Genomic DNA, 20704 nt, shown 5'->3' on the forward strand with positions numbered 1-20704 from the left:
TTTGTTAGATATGACGTAATCCCGCGGCTAAATTCCTAGAAGTTGAAATGAAAACTTTTGACTCGCACTGCATTTGGGAAGGCAACGAAGAAGCTGCCTGCTGAACTTAATGCTGTTTTAAGCCAGAAGATAATTCAGATTTCACCATACTCCAGTCAGGTTTCAAATGAAGTGAAACCTTTCTAAGTAATAAAGGTAAGAAAAATTCCAGTTTAACTTCACATATTCTTGTTTTTTTTTTAAATGTCATGTCAGAAAATCAGACCAGTCAGCAGAAAGAAGGATGCTTCTTATAGGGGTCACTCACATATCGATTTTTCCTGCAACTAACGTCATTTTGACGCTATCTGAAGAACCCCCCAACCCCCTTTCTTAGCGCCATTTACATAAATATACCAAAAATCGATGAAAGTATTTTTTCTTCTCTATTACAGATATTGATATTCCAGCCACATTGATTTTTGTGCTTCGTTTCGCACGGTTTTAAAACAAGTGGTTTTGACTTATGACTTTCACATTTTTTTGTCCCCCAGACAAACAGCTCTTTGTTTTGTCATATTACGGTCTGTCAGCGCTCAGCGCGGCCCTTGTATATCAAAATACGGCCTATCTATTTTTTATTGCGGTATCTCTGTTTTTATGATTAGGGAGATGATAACATATTCCTACAAACGTAACAAAAGGGTATTGAATATCATCTCTGTTATATTTTATGCGTTTGAATTAAGATGGCAGGTGTAGCAAAGGATGGAATACAAAATATTACAGGTTTGAAAATCGATATTCTGTTGAAATTTCTTTGCGTCATAGGCTCTGACCCCCCACCCCCCTCGCGTCATGACCTTGTCAACGCACCGGACTTAACGAACACCGGACACGCGAAAGTCTGGTGTAAAATGAGAATTTTTTTACCACCAGACAATTTCTACACCGGACTTAAGGAAGTCGGATGTCCGGTGTCGGAGAAGGATATTTTTCCCACCGGACATGACCAGTCCAGTGCGTCCGGTGTTTCTTAATTGTTTGTTTCATAAATGTCCGGTGTCCAAAATTCCCTGTATGCAACACCGGACTGACACCGGACTTATTGCGCCCGGTGTAGCGAAAAGATACTTTTTTCCACCAGACTAATACACCGGACAGTCCGGTGCGTCGGCAGGGTCCTCTTGCGTCACGATGACGTTAGATGCAGGAAACATCGATATGTGAGTGACCCCTTAGGCGCGCACGCTGAGGCTTTTATCTGGTAACTTGCATCAGTGGCGGCTAACTTGTATTATATATAAAATTTTACTATTTCCTATTCCTAGAAAATAAGGACCGAGAGCCTTTTAAGAAGACTCTCTGTCTATCTTGCATTTTTCTTTGAAATAGCCAGTCCACAAAACTTTTCAATCGAACAATTCTCATTTTTAATTACTTGATCGAGTAAAGTCAAAGAAATTCTACCACGTTTGCGATTTTTATCATCATTAAACATTAACAATTTACTCAAGCGACCAGAAGGCATTCTCACAACATGAGCTGCGTAGTTTTGTTGTTGTTGTTTGATAAAAACACTAACATCTGAGGTACCACATAGTGTGAAGCTGGTTGTTGCTAATGACGTATCCAAAATCATTATTGACCTCATCTACATAACGAAATACACCTCTGATCATTCTCCTCAAAAACATTCTATAGGTGACATCGAGGCGGTCGTACTGGAGAGACGTTAAGTTCCAGTTCTGACATGAATGCATTAACCGGCTCCTGACGAAACTGTTGAGGAAGAAGATACGAACACGTAGGTTGATGTGGAAGTTTTGTAGCAGGTTAGACATTTGGGCGAATTTTACAATTGCACGTTGAATTCGTTGATTGAGTTCTGCTTCCCCTGTGTTTGGTTGAAGGTGATTAAGGACAGCACCAAGATATTTGAATTCTTTGACATTTTTGAGTTGCTCTTCACGAAGAGATATGATAGAATCGAGATATTGGTCTTGATTGATGGTCATTGTTTCGGTTTTCGAGACATTGATTGTAAAACCAAAGGCAGTGAAAGTTAAATCCAAAAGCTCTGTTGCAGCACTGATACCCTCGAGTGAAAGTAGAAAGAGGACGATGTCATCAGCATATCCACACCAAGAGAGAGTCGCTTCGCCCCAAGTTCTTATACCACTTGCTCTCATCTCTCATCTTTCTGCACGAGAGTGTGCTTGTGGGTTAACTCAATATTTGTGTTTGAAGAACTTGATTTGGTTATCATCTTTACATTTTTCGATAAATACTCTCATAACGAAGTCTAGATATAAATTGAACAAAAAGGGACTTTCGGGCCCCCCTTGACGCACACCGGAAGTCGTTTTGAAAGATATCATAGCATCGTCGTAGGTGAGGGTGGTATTTTCGTACAAAGTTTCAAGAATTTCGAAAGTTCGAGGGATGGATCTATCGGGGAAGCATAGTTTTATACTTTCAAAGAGCCAGCTTTGTGGTATGTGGTCGAAAGTGGCACTTAGATCAACAAAAAGAAGAAACGTAGGTTCAGACTTTTTGTTTGAAATTTGGTGAACTCGTTTAACCGTGTAGATACCGTCTGTTTTTCCACGGTCCTTTCTAAAGCCATTTTGCTCATCCAATAACTGATTCTTGTACCAGGGTCTGAGTCGTTCAAGAATTATATTAATGGCTAATTGGCAGACGGTTGATCCTATACTAATTCCGCGGTATTTTGTAGGGTCTTTCTTTGAACCTTTCCCTTTCCACAATGTCTTAAGTCTAGAGTTTCCCCACGCACCAGGGATGTCGAGATTATTCCACAGGTTGAACATCATTCTCTGTATCACCTGAAGCATGATTGGTTCGGTACATCTTTTCAAGAGCTCCGGTTCAATGTCGTTGATGCTTTGTTTTTTTTAAGTTTTTGTAAGTGTTTCTGTATTTCTTCAACGGTTGGGGGTGCATCATTTAATTCAGAATTCAATGAGATATTCTGTAGAGCGTTGACGAAAATTGGAAGATTCAGAAATTTCTCAGGTGTTTGGGTTGTAGAAGGGTCTTCTGGGCTAAAATGTGTTTTAAAATGGTTCAAAAGTTTGTCCGGAGGATGATCCAATGACTGGTTTTAAGGTGGTTTCTTGCTTTTTGGCACAGGCAAATAATTGATCAAGTTCTCTGTTAATGGACAATTGGTTTATTTTCTCGGCTTCATCTCTATAAAATTGATTTCGTAATTGTCGAGCTCTAAAGTCTATTCACGATAAGTGTGCACTCTTTTTTCTTTTACCTATAACTTTTGAAGGAATTCTTCAATTTTTATAAATTTGGTATTGTTGGAGAGATATTTGTGAGTGAAACAATTTGAAATAAAAAAATTTCAAAAGAATTCTAAAAATGAAGATGAAAATGAAGAAGAAAAAAATGAAGATCTTGTAGAAAAGTGCTATAACTTTCATTTTCACTGGAGAGATTTTTTGATCTTTGGACGTCATCACTGTGAAGAAATTTCACTAAAATATTTATTCAATACAAAGTTAGGATACAAAATTAATAAGTGATTGACCCCAAAAAACAGCAGAAAACAGCAAAAAACAGCGTTTTTAGACGTCAATCAGCTTATAACTTTGTTTGATATCTTTTGACTGTATGATTATTTTTGAGAATTTTTTTCACAGTGATAACGTTCGATAATCAAGGTTTCACTTCAGTGAAAATGATAGTTATAGCACTTTTCTACAAGATCTTCATTTTTTTATTCTTCATTTTCATCTTCATTTTTAGAATTATTTTAAAGATTTTTTTATTCAAAATTGTTCCACTAACTAATATCTTTCCAACAATACCAAATTTATAAAGATTGAAGAATTCCTTCAAAAGTTATAAGTAAATGAAAAAAGAGTGCACACTTATCGTGAATAGACTTTAGTTCTGATTTTCTTGTGAACGGCTTTCACTTTTTTCGGACAGGCATTTCTCATTACCAATAGTTCTTTCTGTTGATATAGTTCCTTAAGTTTTACATCCTCATGCCACGGCTGGTGTAGTTTTCGGGCAACTATTTTCGGAATCGTTTCGTCTGCAGCTTCTTGAATAGAAGTAATAAAGTGTTCGTTGAGTTGAGTATTCGATTGCATTTCTGGCTGAATATACTCAAGCTTGATGGAGAGACTCCTTTTAAAGTTTTGTTCCGTCTCAGCACGATTCAGGGATTTGAAATCAAAACGTTTCTTTGGTGATTTCATTCGATGTTTCTTATAGCGTGACATTTTGGTGCATGGAGTAGATAAGTTTGCGATCACCAAACGATGGTCACTATCAAAGTCATATGAGTAGTATACTCAACAATTCGTACAATACTGTCTCAACCAGCTACATTACAACAGAGAATAAAATCATATACCTTTCTGGTGTTCCCATCTGGTGAGTGCCAAGTATATCTACGACAAAGTTTATGAGTGAACCATGTATTCAAGACTGTAAGTTTGTACGATTGGAAGAGATCATGGAAACGTTCGCCGTTATCGTTGATGACCAAGTCTTCGATTACACTGTTCTCTCTCAAGGATGAATTGTAGAGTGATGCCGAGGTAGTAGCATTGATATCCCCAAGGCATATCACTTTTTGATTTGCATTTGTGGTAATGATTTGCTTTTTGAGAGTGCTATAGAACAGGTTTTTGGTAGTTATAGCACTCTCTTCTGTCGGGGCATAACAGTTTATAACTCTCAGAGAGCAGCCCGATACGATAATAGAGTCGTAAAATGAATGACCTGGCTGGTCATTAAAATAAAAAGTTAGATGAAAACAAATCTGATTGACGAAATTTGTGGGTTGTAAAATATATCTCCTAATCATAAAAGTGATGTCATGCACAATTATGTTTAAAGCCAGCCAGTAGAGTCCCTTGCCCAGTTGGCAACCAGTCTTGTTGGCAACCCAACGTCTTTCGAAAATGCGAAAATGAAAAATGACGAAATTCTCGTTTTCTAATTGTCTTTTTAATCTGCCATGAAGTGTTATAAAAGAATCTGATTTACAGAAAAAATATTTCATCTATATGCATCAAAAAAGATATGAAATTTGAAATTTTATAAAAATTACCTGTTTTTTCCTTTTAAATCTTGAATTATGTTTCCTCTAGATACTGCAATTGCAGTATATAAAAGCTATGTAAAAGCGATGTTTGTACCGCAATTGCAGTAAAAAATTACTACTGCAATTGAGGGATTTCCTTGCCTGCTCTCTGGTCATTAAAATGTTGTATTAAAGTGGAGGCATTGCAGTGTTGAATCGAACAATTAAGTTATGTCACGTGCTATCTTTTGATGATTGGTTGAATAACTGCAATCTTTATGCAATAACTCAGTATTTTTGAAGCAGCGATTCAGACCTCTTGATGCAAATTACCCGATCTCACGGCAGGAATTACAGACAAATTTTCTAGGCCTTGATTTTCCTAGGGGTTTTGAACATGCTCTCCAATTTCCAAGGAGGTTATTGAAGGTGAAGGTTTCCTTCCTTCAGTCCTTGGGGTTATATATCACAAACAGGCATCATTACTCAAATTCAAACTGCTAAAAATCAGCCCCAAAATAGACGCACTCCACTACGTGCTCCACTGCTGTGTCAAAAGTTGTAGGGGGAGTAAACAAATTTTTTTTACTTGTGGTCTGCAAGGGCTCCACAGGTTTTTGGCTTGACTTTTGACAACAATATGTGTTTTAGATTAAAAATTGGTAAAGTATGATAAATATCGTAAGATCGATGGTCTAATTTTGACATCCCTCTTCTAATTTAAACATCCATCCTTAGAGATTGGAATAATAGGAAGGTCAGAATTATTGATAAATTTTTTCCCTCTAATTGCTAAGAAAAAAATTCCGTCAGCGGTTCTGACCTTCCTATTATACCTATCTCTAGAGAATGGTCTTGAAATGAGAAGAGGGATGTCAACATTAGACCAACTTATGATAGTAAATAAGCAAGCAAGAATTTGAGAGGATTCTACAGAGTTTAGAAAAGCTTAAAAACAACTTTGACCAAGGAAACACAGGATTGTTTACCTTTCCAAGCCAAAGGGTGTAGAGCAACAAAAATGTGTGCACAGTTCTTTCCTGAATTCTGGAAAAGGTTTATAGAGTGAGGTGGTGTTAGTCAAACATTAGTTTGAACAAAAATCGAACCGAATGAAAAAGAACCAAACACAATTGAATAATCAGTGTAGCTGGAACTTTGATATTCAAGGACTATGATGTGACCAGCTTTTTAGTGATTTTTACTTCGCTAACCCAAATCCCTCAACCTTTTTACCCCAAGGAAGATCAAAAGTTTTTTGGCATTCCGAAACAAATGTGATGTTAAAACTTTTTCATCTTTACAGAATCGATTCTCAACCTCAAAATGGATTTTTTTCTGGCATTCCTCCTTCTAAGAATATTGATCTCTTTTGTTTCCCACTTGAGTGCGTTAGAAAAAAATGTAGCTCCAGGGCACTAAGTTTCTGCCTTATTTTGCACCCACAATTGAATGATATAAATACTGGGTGTGACAATGATATAAAACTATCTCATTTTGTAATGTGTTTATTTTCTGAAAGATACAAATAGTATATTAAATATCATTTACTTACTTAAAAAGTCAAAATTTATTTCATAGTAAAAGCTTTTCGGCTACGTCATTGTCAGTACAAACATAGAATGGTAAAAAATCACAAATTTGTCTATTAAAAATGTTGAAAAAATGGCCAAATATCTACAAATAAAAAAAATTTCATCCATAAAACTTTTCAGAAATGTCAATATTTAATATACCCTAAAGAATAATGTATTTACGTCTTTATCGATTCCTTTGTATAGCACTTTTATAGCACTTTTATAAAGTCCTATACAAAGAGTTTTTTGTCCTAATTTTTGAGCCACTTCAGATTTTTCTGGTTGGTCTTTTTGGAGTCAACATTCTTTGCAATTTCTAACTATACATCCAGTGACTTAATATTTTGAAGATTTCTTTTTGACAAAAATTTTTGAAGATTTTTATTGTATCTATTTGAATAAACATAAATATTTGCACTGTTTTATATCTTTATTTTTATTTTCAAATGGTTTAATATGTAGTGATAATGAACATTCATGTTTTAATGCTACTTAAATACACGTTTTTTTTTAATAAGGAACCTTAACTTGGCTCCGACCCTGGAGTTCCTTATTTTGCCAGAGAGTTTCAGCTTCAAAGTTCCTTAACGAGTTCCTTAGTTACTTAGCTGTTAAGTTTGGATTTTCTAAGTGTGTAGCTTCTTTATCAGCATTTTTTTTTTTTGACATATTGAAAGGTGTTTCAGCAATATTTTCCGTCTTTTTATTTAGGTTGTTGTAAATGTGTGCAAGTTCAAATTGAACTCTTGCTGTTTCTTAACTTGATTTTTTATTCTCAGCCTGAGCAGTTCCTTAACAATTCCTTATTTCTCAGACCATTTTCAGCCTCAAGTTCCTTATAAACGTGTTCCTTATAAAAAAAAAACGTGTATATAGACAGATAGATTCAAGGAATAATACCTTAATTCTATTAATTTTTGCGCCCCTTTTATTTTAGCGTCTCTAATTTTCGCACCTTTAATTTTTGCGTATCTTGTAATGACTATAGGTAAAGAAGGTGATAAACACGTGAAGCTTGATTTTACGTGCCAGAGGCATATTTAACATGAATCAAGGTCCCATTTTATTAAAAGAGCCCCAAGATGAGATTTCTACACATTCAGAACGTTTACTAATTCGCGCACACTTTAATTTTTCCGTGGCCAATTTCGCGTGCCTTTTATTTTTGCGCACGTATTCTGCGCGAAAATAAAAGGCGCACAGAAATTAATGGAATTAAGGTATAATATTTATCATTCATAATTCTTTTTTAGGATTTTTAAAAGAGAAGAATTTTTAACGAAAATGGTTTCTTTACCTTGTGGTTTAACAACATCCCTTTACCAAAATGAAGGTAAGTGTAATTCCGGGAGGGGCAAGGTTTTAGATAAAAAGCTAAGTAAATTCTGGCATAGCTTTAATTAAGCCAAAGTCTGAAACCTACCAGAAATTTAATTTGGCAAGTGAAGATTATTGTTTATTCCAGATTCTAGCAAGGATTTGATTTGATGATTTAAAATGGACAGAACTGGATGATATGAAATTTACAAGAAAGCGATCAAAGTCTCATAAAATTATCTTTTCAATAAATTTTATCTAATCCCCCAAACTTTCCAAGAAAGAAATTAACCTAGAATCCAAGTATTATTTTTATCTTCAATCTCTGTGTAATTTTGCCAAGTGAATGGTACACCCCTTTCTCATAGACCCACTGGGACCTCTTCCCACTGGAAAAATTGGTCGAAATATCGTTCCCAGTCGAAAATTATACTTCAATTTTTGTCCACACTGAAAATAATCAAATAAATACATCCTCACTGCAAAATGTTATGCAAATTTCCCCATCCCCAATGAATTTTCTGCCTTGAATGAAAATAATGGAATTGAAATCCCCAGCTATAAAAAATATTGGAATATTAGTCCCCATCGAGTTTCAGTCCGTTATTTTCACCCCCACTGGCTGAGAAAATCCTACCGGGTCTGTGAGAAGGGGGTGTAATGGTTACTGCAACCTTGGTGAGAAATTTAATTTGTTTATTGTTTGGATGCTCACAAATTTGTATTTTTCTCTCATTCAGCACCCAGACTTGTTATTGTTCGACAACCTAAGAAAGTAAGTTTATTTTGATGAAAATCGATATTTTCTCTAGACAAAGCTATCCTCATTTTATCCATAGACCAAATATAAGAACAATCATAAAATGGATATCCGTGTTAGATTTAATGTGGATAAGCCTGTTTTGATTCTTTTGATGTGTCATAAATTTTGAGATTTTAAGCAAAGTCTGAATGCAATCTCGTACCCAGAGCCACTTGCACCTTATTTTGATTTTATTGATGGACGTTAGTACAATCATGAGTTCAAAAGCAAAAAAAGGGACTGGACTCGAGTTTGGTTTGAACGTCTCTGGCGTTGTAGATAAGGTCTTACAAAATGTCATATAATAAAATGGGCTCTTCCAGAAAAAACCCATGGGGGGTGGAGGATATAACAATTTTTAGTGATTTACCCCCCGGACAGGGTGACTTTTGGCCCCCCGGACGATAGGTTTTACCCCCCGGACAAGCATCTGCTGACCCCCCGGACACACCAAATTACCCCCGGACAGAGCAAATTTACACCCCGGACAAGGCAAATTTTGATGATTTTTTGCTACCTCCCGGACAATATATCCTCCACCCCCCATGTAAAATTTTTTTCTGTAAGAGCCCAATGTATCTCCTTTATACCCCTTTTCAACCGTAGCCGCCAATTGCCACGCGGGCATCTTTTTGTCAGTTTTACCACCCTAAAATCGTCCCAGTCTTTTTTTCGCACCTAAAAAAGACAATAGAAAGAAGAGGATTGGATCGAGTTTAGGGTGGTAAATTAAATGATAAAGTGGCACGCACCTGACCGCGAGACTACGATCGAAAATGTGTATTATGACCATCTTCCAAATATATACACATTTTTTTATTTTCTAGCGCGGCTACCGATTTCGTTATCGCTCTGAAGGAGAGACACATGGTGGGATCCCAGGAGAACCAGATCCTCACAGTGGAAACAAAAAGTTCTACCCTACGGTTCAGGTGTGACACAATTATTTTTGTTGAAGAATACGTCATCATTAAACTTTAAACTTTAGTAAAACTTAAAAAGACTTGAAGCTGGCGTTATATCAATTTTTTGTTGTCACAATCTTTGGCGTTTCACCTTTGTCCTACTTAAAATATTTCTTTCTTTTGAAATATTGGGATTTTTTTGGTGTTTGTTGTGTCTATGATCTAATAGTTAGTGAAATAGAATTAAAAGAAATTCCAGAGCATTTTTTTCCATATTTTTTTAATTTATTATTATTATTTTTTTCTGTTTTAGTTAAAAGGTCATCATGGTGCAGCCAAGATTGTGGTTACCTTGGTAACATCAGATGACAGACATTTTCTTCATGCTCATTCAATGATTGTCAACAAGGAATTGAAGAAGGGATTTTGTATTTTTGATATGCCTGCAAACAGTAATATACTGGAGTAAGTTGTCCTACCTTTTCAAATAGCATTTGGTTTAAAAAGCCACGTCGAAATAAGTTACATTGGGCCTTTCCAGAAATAGTCCGTGCCCCCCCCTCTGTTGAGGATATCGGATATCCAGGGGGTTAACGATTATGTTCAAAAGTGGATATCCAGGGGGTTAAATATCTACAAGGGAGCGGATATCCAGGGGGTAAAGTGTCTTTTCAAGTAAAAAATACGATATCCAGGGGTAAGCTTCTTTATAAGAGGGAATATCCAGGGAGTTGAGCATATTTTTAAGAGTGGATACCCAGAGATTCTTTACTAATAAAGTAGGATATCCAGGGGGTTCGATACTTCGAAAAATCAATATCCGCAACAGTGGGGGTAAGATTTTTTTCTGGAAAACCCTAAGATTAAAGAAACGGATTATTTCTTTTCAATACTTGACGTTACCTGCTTATGCATTCATTTTGATTTTGGTCGAGTAGCTTCGCGTTTGCGATTTCTGGTTGTGCTTATTGAGAGCTGACTTAAGATAGGGCACACAGCTATAACTCACTTTCACTGTATTTTTGTTGAAGGTCTTGCAGTATTTATGCCCACGTATAATATGCTTCTGGACTTAAGTTTTTTAAAGGTGCGAGTGTGTGAATCTGCGCCATTTTCTGGACTAATATGTGAATTTTCCCTTTTTCCACCGTCTTTTGGCAATTTTTTCCGATCTTCAAATGTCTTCCCGATATTCCAGGAAAAATTTCCTTAGAGTGGCAGGAGATGCTTACTCACTTGATCTCAGACTTTGGTCTTCAGTTTATCCCTTTTGCGTCTTGTGCATTCCTTTTATTTTTAAAATCTTTCTATTCTTTCTTCCAAAATGTATATTAGGTTTTTGTTACAGATTGTCATGGTTAGTCGCTAGTTTGTATTTTCTTCAGTGCATATATACTTCATTTTTAAAGAAACTGTCTTATTTTTCACATCAGATTAAAGAATATTGCTATCCAACACGCTGTAAAGGATAAATTGAACGAAACTTTAATGGACCGATTGTTACAAGACAGATTTGTCAGGCAATTTGGGTGGAATAGTGCGTTGAAAGTGGGTGAAAACATCTTGGATATCAGTCATTATATTGATCGATTGAAAGATAAAGATGAAAATTCCGCACAATTTCTTGACAGAAACACGGCTAAAATGATTGCAGGTATTTATCTTGATCTTTTATTTTGATAATGGTGGAAAGAAATTTGTCAGAAACTCCGACAAAGTGAATTCTTGCAAAAATTTAAGGCAGTTCATGCGTACCCCGAATTACCCCGGGCTATTTTCGGCCTAAAAACTTTTGTTATGTTATAATGATTTTGCATAATATCCTGGAACCACCAATAAACAAACATTCTTAAAATGGTAGGCTAAGGATGATTTAACGTTTGAAGATAGACCTTTTCATAAATTACGTCACGGACATCACTTGCCTCGTATTTAAACAGTTTCCATGGTGATTATATCCCTTGAGACATTAAATTATTTCTTTATGAATAGAAGGAAACAGGAAATATCCTCCCTAAATATTTTGCTTCAAGGTTCAAGTGCTATTCACATGAAGAGTGTGCACGTTTTTTATAAGAACAAACTATTATATAAGAACGTAAGGCTTCGATGGCCAAAATATTAAGAACAGTTTTAGGAACATTTTAAGGCTTTGCAGACTCGAAAACACCCGATTTCTTATTCAGATGGAAAAAAAATGCTCACCAAATGGTGAAAATAAGATCTTGTTAAGAGCATTTTTAGGCTTAAAACTCAATAAGTTCAGAACATCTGAAGAAGGCTTTAAAATTATTTGGGATGTTCTTATAAAGAAAACGTGTAATCGTGGAAAAAGAAAGTACTGATTTCCTCTTCTTGAGCAAAATCCCTTAAGGCCGGTCTCCACTTGCGCGCGCTGCGATCGCAACTTTGGCTTCAATCATTTTTGCTTGGAGAAAAGATTACGTCATAAAAACGCAGCGCGCGCTTGGAAAAAAAGTTGAATGTATTTCAACTTTTTTTTCAAGCGCGCGATCGTTACGTCATATCGCACCAATAGAGTTGCTTCATTTTTCTTTTGACCAATAGCGTGGAAGCTTTGCTTTGCTCGAAGAAGAGCGATCGCAGCCCGCGCAAGTGGAGACCGGCCTTTATTCATGATATGCACCATTGCAATGTCTTCCACGGACCCAACAGCTGATTGGTTACAAGTGACGTATTGACTGATTTTACGTCACTGCTAACCAATCTTTCTATAATTCGAACTAAATCATAGGTCCCCTCAGCTGGTGAGTAATAAAATACTCTCCGTAATCCGAATCTTTCTCTAATTCGAAGAACAATTTCGGTCCCTTGAAGATCGAATTAGAGAGAGTCAACTGTATCACATTTTGTTGATATTTCGTTTGCAGGATTTGAGCTTCAGCAATTGGAGAATGAAGCAAAGACGGTTGCCAAGACGATGGCTATGAACACGTGTTGTTTATGTTTCCAAGCCTTTCTGCAAGATGGCAATGGAAAGTACACTACAGTACTGGATCGAGTCTTCTCTGATGTTATCATCGATGGGAGTATGATATTTTATTAAAGTCTGTTCCAAAAGAATAAATCTTATCGGAGTTTTTGATTTTTCTAAAAGAGCGATGCGTTGTGGGATTGTTTCGGGGGTATTACAATAGAAATCTCTTAGGAATTCTATTGTAATACTCCCGAAACAATCCCACAATGCATCGCTGTTTTAGAAAAATCAAAAACTCCGATGAGGTCTTTTGGCTGTTCGCATGTTTTGATACATTGCTGCTGAAGGAAAAGATATAATTAAAAGTAATACCTCGTTGAAAAGATAATCTCAAGCGGATGATTTTATTCAAGACTTTTTGATGAATTTTGAAAATTTGACTTGAGGGGAATGTATTCCTCCTGCAGGAGAACCCACATACCGTATTGTTTTGGTTCTTTATATTACTTTCCATTTGAATATTATATTATTTTAAGATGAGCATCACCTATCCCAGCTGGCACACAACGTTGTTTCGACGTTTATCTAACGTTATTTGGGCGTTGTGAACATTAGATGAACGTTGAAACAACGTTGTGTGCCAGCTGGGATCTTTATAATACAATTGACTCTCGCTTATTTGAATTTCTATAATTCTAATCTTGACGTAATTCGAACTAATAACATTCGAATTAGCGAGAATCAACAAAATTTAGATTATTTTACTCTAAAAGAAGAGTGATTGGTGTTTTTTAACTGGTTTAACTGGTTTTTTCAACTATTCTTTTTAACGAGAATCACTTATAACTTCAACTCAAGGGTCATTTATATGAAAAGAAGGCTTTCAATTTTTATCCCCAAACTCTTTTGTCTCTATAGAAACAAAGGAAGGAGCCATGTTGAAAATCATTCGTTTAAGTAAAGTAGCGTCATCAGCGAGAGGAGGTGAAGAGGTCTGGTTGCTAGCTGACAAACTCAACGGTGAGCTATTATAAGGAAGTGTCTTCTATATTTTAATGTAAGCTACACGATGCAATAGACCTTTTTATAAATTACGTCACAAACATCATTTGCCTCATATTCAAACAATTACTATGGTGACCATGTCCCTTGAGACATTAAATAATTTTTTTTATGAATAGAAATTAGTTTTAATTAAATCCACAGAGAGTTAATCACCATGGCAATAATTTCAAAACGAGGCTAGTGATGTTCGTAACGTAATTTATGAAGAGATCAATCTGTTAAATAGTAATTATGAAATGAATACAATTTCTTCATTTTACTTTCCTTGATTGAGATATAAGTTACATCCGAAACACCTATTTTTTCAACTGATATTATTTGTTTCAATCCACATTTACATACTCAGTCCACTTGATCGACTGATTTTTCTGGCGAAATGTCGCATCAGTTTAATGACTTCTTCCAATTTTTTGAACTATGTTTGAATTGTTTACAGTTTTGAGTCCGATATTTGTTTGGTTTTATCATGAACATATAAACGACTGGACATCCATCTCCTTTGTATTTTTGTAGAAAGCACTGCTAGCTTCGTTAAAATCATAAAATGAAACAATAAATTTTGATGGTATACCTCTTGGGAATACCTTGCTAACAATGTCAAAAGTTCGACAAAAGTCTCTGTTGTTCTACTCTTCTCAAGTCTTTTATCTATATTATAACAAAGATAACAGAGGCAAAATCATCGTCAGCTTGTCAAAACTCCTACTAATACTTCTAAATTTTGACTCAAAAGTGTGAATTAATTCTAGAGACTATGGGATTCAAATTTTGATATTCTTATGACATAGGCTTTCAACTTTGGCATACTATTTTTTTCAAGTCATAAATAAAATTATTTGAGTGACAAAAGTGATTCAAAAGTATACACGCTTTTGAAATTCAGCGTTTAAAAATGTTGATTGTATTGCAAACTTATGAAAAAATTCGAGTAATTCTTTTGTGAATTACGAGTAATGTTCAAGCCCTATCAATCATTTCATCTAAGTAATTCATAGAAATAAAATTGTGACGGAATATTATCGGATTTTTTAAACCAATTTTGATATACAGACGGCAACAAAGCTCGCTTCAAAGACTCAATAGAAGATAGACGTCCAGTCGTTTAAATGTTCATGGTTTTATATAATTTTTGTCGATTGAAAAATCGGTTTCTCAAGTGTGGCGTTTTTAAAATGGATTCTAACTGAAGTTTTATTTTTTCCGCAGCGGACGATGTGGAAGTGAGGTTTTACACGGAGAACAAGAGCACTGGTATACTATGCTATCTGTTTTGAGCAGATGAGATGGAGTTTTTATAAGATACTTTAATAATTGATCATTTGAAGTAATAAAAATGATGCGTTCTTTAGAATAAGTAACAAAATTGTTTTATTACTGGTTAATGACCAACCAAATCAAATAAGAGCTTGTAAAAACTCCATCTCGTCCCGTTTTGAATCATTTGAGGTCGTTGCTACTTGATATTACGATAAAGAATAAAGATAAATAAATGAGTGGAAGATGCGTCTTCTAGCTATGCTCCGCTTCTCCCTTTTCTGCCAACTTAAGCATCATTCTAGACTACGAAGGCTATTAATCCCCTAGCGTTCTTCAGGGTCTGTCTTTTAGATGTAGCTTTAAGGGTTCCTCTATAGCTCCTGAAGGAATCCATCCCTCTTCCTTTAGCTTTTATCTTAGAAATAAATTCCCTTAATTGAGGAGATGATACCGGGTAATCTAGATTCAGTTCAACTTCCTCTCCCTTCTCATAGACCCGGTAGGATTTTTTCAGCCAATGGGGATAAAAATAACGGGCTGAAACTCAATGGGGATTGATATTCTCTTATTTTTTATGAATGGGGATTTCAATTCTTTTGTTTCCATGCCAGAAAATTCAGTGGGGATGGGAAAAATAGTAACTATTTTGAAGTGATTAGTCTATCTGACTATTTTTAGCGGGGACAAAGATTGGAGGATAATTTTCCACCGGGGACAATATTTTGCCAATTTTCCCAGTGGGAGGGGTTCCCAGTGTGTCTTGGAGCAGGGGGTGTAACTTCCTCTCATATAGACAATCACATGCTTACTCTCCTAAGATTCGTAATTCATGTTTTTCAGGTCGAGTAGAATGGGAAGGATTCGGCGACTTCACCAAACAAGATGTTTTCAAACAGGTATCATAATTTCTCTTTTTAACAACAAAATTCTATCGAAGAAAATATTCCACTGTATTTGTGCTATCTAATTGGATTATTATGTAAAATCTTGGATTGACAGCATAGTGTGTGGTGAAGGGACATGCACATTGAAATTTCGAAGGGTATTATTTGTATCCAATCCTGCCTAGGCTGCACGCATTCCCTCTGATATGTTTGGACATAAAATCTATCAAAAAAAAAAAATATCTCCTATATATCAAAAACATATCAGAGGGGATGCGTACAGCCTATCCCGCCATAAGAACAAAGACATTTTTTTTGGATAATTATGAAATCTTTACTAAATTCAAACGAACTCGTTTTTTCACTTTCAGGCTGTCTTAATCTTCAAGACACCTCGTTACGAACACCATCTCGAAAGCCCAGTCAAAGTGAACTTGCAATTGAGACGAAAGAAGGATAAAACGTGTGCTTCCATGCCAACACAATTCACCTATAAACCCGATCGATATGGTAAGTTTCTATTTTTATTTAGTTGGGTTGCAGGTAGACGATGTCATTGGGAAGGCGGGAAGGCGGGAAAATATTGCGTTATGGCGGTATACGGAAAAAAAATTCGCGGGAGAGTTTCAAAGAAAGACTGGCAAACTCTACCGACTGTAAAAACTCTTTTCGGCAAAAAACCCGTTTAATTTTTTCCGGCTTTGGGCGTATTTCTTAGATAGTGATTTGCCTTAGACTATAGCATAGTCTAAGTTGCAGGAGGCTTCGATGCTCATTTTCGCAACTATAACTGCTTTCAATGAGCGCCCCGTCAACACCTTGGACTGGCTACCCCTCGCATTGTATAGGTTGACCCGGGTGAAGGTTCATTCACTTGGCAAGTGAACCGCTGCGAGTGGGAATCGAACCTCAGTCACTTGTGCTGCAACCAATGCCAATGATCACTCTACCACAGCGGTTACTCTGCATCACAGACCTATATTTTTTCTTTGAACCGACCGGGAGCTACTACACAGGTTCTAAAATGAAACATCTTGACAGTGATTTAGTGCAATCTTTATTTAAATGAGCGCTTTGACATAATGCAACCAGGTCTGTCATGTACACACAAAAAAAAATCTAAAACTAGATTAACTCACACTCAGAACAAACACGATCTCAATAGTAAGCTCGCCAATTCATTTTCTTTCGATAGTATGTCATGAGTTAAGTTTGAATCACAAACCAATTATTAAAGCTTTTCGACTTTTATATTAGTCTTCCCGTTTCATAGCAGACACATATTTTATATCAGACCGGTGTCCCCAATTGTTATATTGTATTCGATTTTGTGCTGAAAATCCAAAAAATGCTTTCTTTTCCGTCTTTCTGGCCAATCAATTCAAGGTGAAACCAATCTTGCTCCACATCCGTGTCAATTCAATATCAATAAGTTTGTAATTTGAAATTGGTGAGTAAGAAAACAAACTTATTGATATTGAATTGACACGGATGTGGAGCAAGATTGGTCAGAAATAGGAGGAAGTAAAACATTTTTTTGCTTATATCAGCACAATATAACAATAGGCAGACACTGTCCTGATATGAAACATGTACCTGATATGAGACGGGAACACTTATGTGAAAACAAAACCTTAAAAAATAATGATTTTTTTTTGCTCTTTGTACAATTTCAGACCAATACCAGATCGGAGCTAAACGCAAGAAGACAATCCCGAAGATATTTACCAGTTCACTTCAACAACAACCAAAACCTGATCCTAGTGTCACTCTCAATTATATGAACGTAGAAAGCTTTCAAAGGCTTTTTAACGACGTTGCGGCCCCTTCGGGGACAACTACATCTTCAAATGCAGGGGCGTCATCCGCAGGAGGGGTGGAAGCGCCTTTCATGTTGTTTTCTAACAATCTACCGCCCTCTTTAACGATTTCGAAAACACCTATCTCAGCTACTAACCTACAACAATCACTCTCTTCAAATACAAATCAACAACAGCAACAACCATCTCTTCAATTTCCCGCCCTTACTAATCATCAACGCCAACAAACACCCTCAGTTAGTTCCAATCCATCAATCGGAGATTCTCCATCACCAATTTTCCATCAGGATCAAAGTTCACTTCAGTCACGGCCAGAATCAAATTTCACAGAACCAAAGCTTCCCATGGCAACAAATGACCTGTCTACTTTACCGAACGATGTTTCGGTGGATAACCTCAACACCGATTGCTTTACAGATTCGTTTCTCGGTAGAATCGACGACACACCCAACATTATGGAAGACATTAAGGAAGAAGAAATGGAACCCCATGACTCGAGTCTCGATTTCCCGATACAATCCGATTCTCAAATACCCGGGTTACCTCCCAATATGTCCTTCAGTTCATTACTTAACAATTTCAACCAAGAATTAGAGACTATAGATCCAAATAGCACATCTTGGAACCAGAATTTTGATGGATCTTCGAATCAAAGCTATGATGGCTCATCGAGTCAAGGCTATGATGGCTCATCCAGTCAAGGCTATGATGGCTCATCCAGTCAAGGCTATGATGGCTCATCGAATCAAGGCTATGATGGCTCATCGAATCAAGGCTATGATGGCTCATCGAATCAAGGCTAGACAATTTTTTATCTTTACACCAACCATAAGTATATTCTCTACCGAACCACGGAAATGTATTATACTTATAGAGCTACGCTATGAAAAGCTAGATTCAACCGATTCAAGGAGCTCTATAGGTTTGGTTTTAAAAAATTTTGTTGGAAGCCGCTTTTTGTGATGCGAAATGTCTACTTTATTCGCTTATCAATTACGTTACCAAGCTCCCTTGACTAAATTGAAATATTGAAATCAAGGTAAAAAAACACGGTGAAAAAACACGGTGAAACTGGCCGTAATGACATAGAAACAGAGGTATAAACAGAACTTTTGATTTATGTTTCTGTGGAAAAACAATGAAGTTGCCGACCGAGATGTTTATGAAGTATCTTAGGTCTGGTTTAGTCGGCCCACTTTTAGCCCTGCCTATTCTAATTGCTAATTAAAGTTGGCATAAAGTGGATCGAAAGTGGGCTGTCTAAAGTGAAATGTTATGTAAAGTCGACATGGTGCCCTATTTTGATTCGCGTCGAGTGGTTTTGCCGATCATAATCAAGAAAGTAGGCAGAAAGCTTAACAGGAAGAAATTTCCGTAGGATTTTAATTTGGAGGATGGCTGGAAAAATCAAGGTAACCACTAGCGTAGAGAAAAACTACTGTGGTATGCAGTTCCCTATTTTGCCGGTCATTCTCTTTATGGCTATTAAGGGCTCTGACCATAGTCAAAAATTTGGTTACGAGGTTTGAAGATAAAACTTTTGTTTTGAGTTCCTTGACACTTTTAACAAAAAATTGTGTTTATAAGTTGTTTCTAAATTTATTCTATATCAAGAGTAATTAGCAATTTAATTACAAAAATGACGTTTAGGAACCTTGAAAAGACGATAATTAAATGTTACATTACCCTCTTTTGCAAAATTTACAAAATTTGCTAAGTTTTAATGGATAATTAGCCTTTTTGTTTCGAAATTTTTTGAATTATCTGCAAATGATTGAACTATCTAAAAAATTTTTTTTTTACAAAAAATCTTTTGTTACTTTGGTTAAAGATACACCATCTGGTGCAAAATTTATTTAAAATCTTTTTTCTTCGCCGATAGTAAGCTCCTCAAAGTTGAAATACTTATCTTCGCAAATGTCTTCATTTTCTTTCTTCATCAATTGCGATTTTTAAATTTTTAGATTTAGGAATAGTTTGCCTAACAGAAAATGTATAACATGCCATAGTTTTGTTGGTTACATCAGTCAGAAAACTCATTTTATACACGACAATTATGAAAGATTCACTATGGTCAGAACCCTTAAGCCAGAATACATATACTTCAAATTGCATTAACTAGATATGTAATCCAGATAAGAGACGTGAACACTTTTATAGATTGAGGAGATATCCACCTACTGTATATAGTATGTAAGATTTCCTTTTCTTTAAACATTTTGATCTAGGAGAGACTCAACGAGATGTTTTATGTGTTGGTACGAATAAACGCCCATTTTTTAACGCCCAGGCGTATAAACATCCTTCTTTCAAGGGTCTATCATTAATGACATCGACTTAGTTACACCCCTTCTCACAGACCCACTGGGACCCCTTCCTGCTGGAAAAATTAGCCAAAATATCGTCTCTGGTGGAAAATTGTTCTCCAATTTTTGTTCTCACTGAAAATAATTAAATAAACCAATCCTCATTGCAAAATATTTACTATTTTTTCCATTGCCACTGAAAACTTTCTGAAAACAAAAGAACTGAAATCTCCAGCCATGAAGAATATGGGAATACCAATCCCCATTGAGATTCAGTCCTTTATTTTTATCCCCACTGGTTGAAAGAATCTTACTGGGTCTGTAAGAAGGGGTTGTTTAGTTCTTAGGGCTAAATATTGACCTATTATTAAAATTGACATTTTGTTCAGTCTTGTGTATCATATGGTTTTATATATTTTAACAATATTTGTAGTTTTTTATAGTTTTTAAATCGAAATCGAAATATCATAGCATTTCAATATCCGATATAACTTTCAATTGTGATCAAAATATTACTAGAGCATTGGGGATAGGTTACGTGAATAGTCTAAGAGATTGAGACGGACTTTCGATAGCTTTTTGCAGGGTTTAAGGCCAGGCGACTCGGTTGTCAATGGACTAAATGGGATATAGGAAGAGCTGGGATTCGAACCAGGAACGCCCAGTATGTGGTGCTAACACCTTAGAAGAATTTGTCTTTGCTTCTTAAAGTTATAAATTGAAATATAATGCGAATCTTAATTCTAATTCGAAATTTAAAAAAAAATTCTATAAAAG

At 35.9% G+C, this 20704-nt stretch overlaps 2 protein-coding genes across 2 annotated transcripts; one reads left to right on the forward strand and one right to left on the reverse strand.

The window, feature by feature from the left end:
* The first annotated feature begins 71 nt into the window (after positions 1-71).
* Positions 72-18424, forward strand: LOC136810776 (putative transcription factor p65 homolog). The gene is made up of 12 exons (XM_067067377.1): positions 72-195; positions 7887-7966; positions 8691-8725; positions 9580-9684; positions 9971-10122; positions 11091-11311; positions 12549-12707; positions 13514-13615; positions 14867-14911; positions 15758-15813; positions 16173-16311; positions 17478-18424. The coding sequence occupies exons 2-12, from the start codon at positions 7918-7920 to the stop codon at positions 18422-18424; spliced, it is 2010 nt and encodes a 669-aa protein (XP_066923478.1). The 5' UTR covers positions 72-195; positions 7887-7917.
* LOC136810775 (uncharacterized) lies at positions 1560-2171 on the reverse strand. The gene has a single exon (XM_067067376.1). It carries the CDS (start codon positions 2169-2171, stop codon positions 1560-1562), a length of 612 nt encoding a protein of 203 aa, XP_066923477.1.
* Positions 18425-20704: the final 2280 nt, after the last annotated feature.

The sequence above is a fragment of the Clytia hemisphaerica genome, unplaced genomic scaffold, assembly GCF_902728285.1.
Source record: "Clytia hemisphaerica strain Z4C2 unplaced genomic scaffold, Clytia hemisphaerica genome assembly, whole genome shotgun sequence".
NCBI classification, from domain to species: Eukaryota; Metazoa; Cnidaria; class Hydrozoa; order Leptothecata; family Clytiidae; genus Clytia; species Clytia hemisphaerica.

What these genes read in the sequence shown, in the direction of transcription:
- LOC136810775 (XM_067067376.1), bottom strand. Translation starts at nt 2,171, where the DNA reads ATGAGAGCAAGTGGTATAAGAACTTGGGGCGAAGCGACTCTCTCTTGG.
- LOC136810776 (XM_067067377.1), top strand. Translation starts at nt 7,918, where the DNA reads ATGGTTTCTTTACCTTGTGGTTTAACAACATCCCTTTACCAAAATGAA. An exon ending in GCTAGCTGACAAACTCAACG is followed by an intron (nt 13,616 to 14,866) that starts GTGAGCTATTAT and finishes TTTTTTCCGCAG; the next exon opens with CGGACGATGTGGAAGTGAGG. An exon ending in CTATAAACCCGATCGATATG is followed by an intron (nt 16,312 to 17,477) that starts GTAAGTTTCTAT and finishes GTACAATTTCAG; the next exon opens with ACCAATACCAGATCGGAGCT.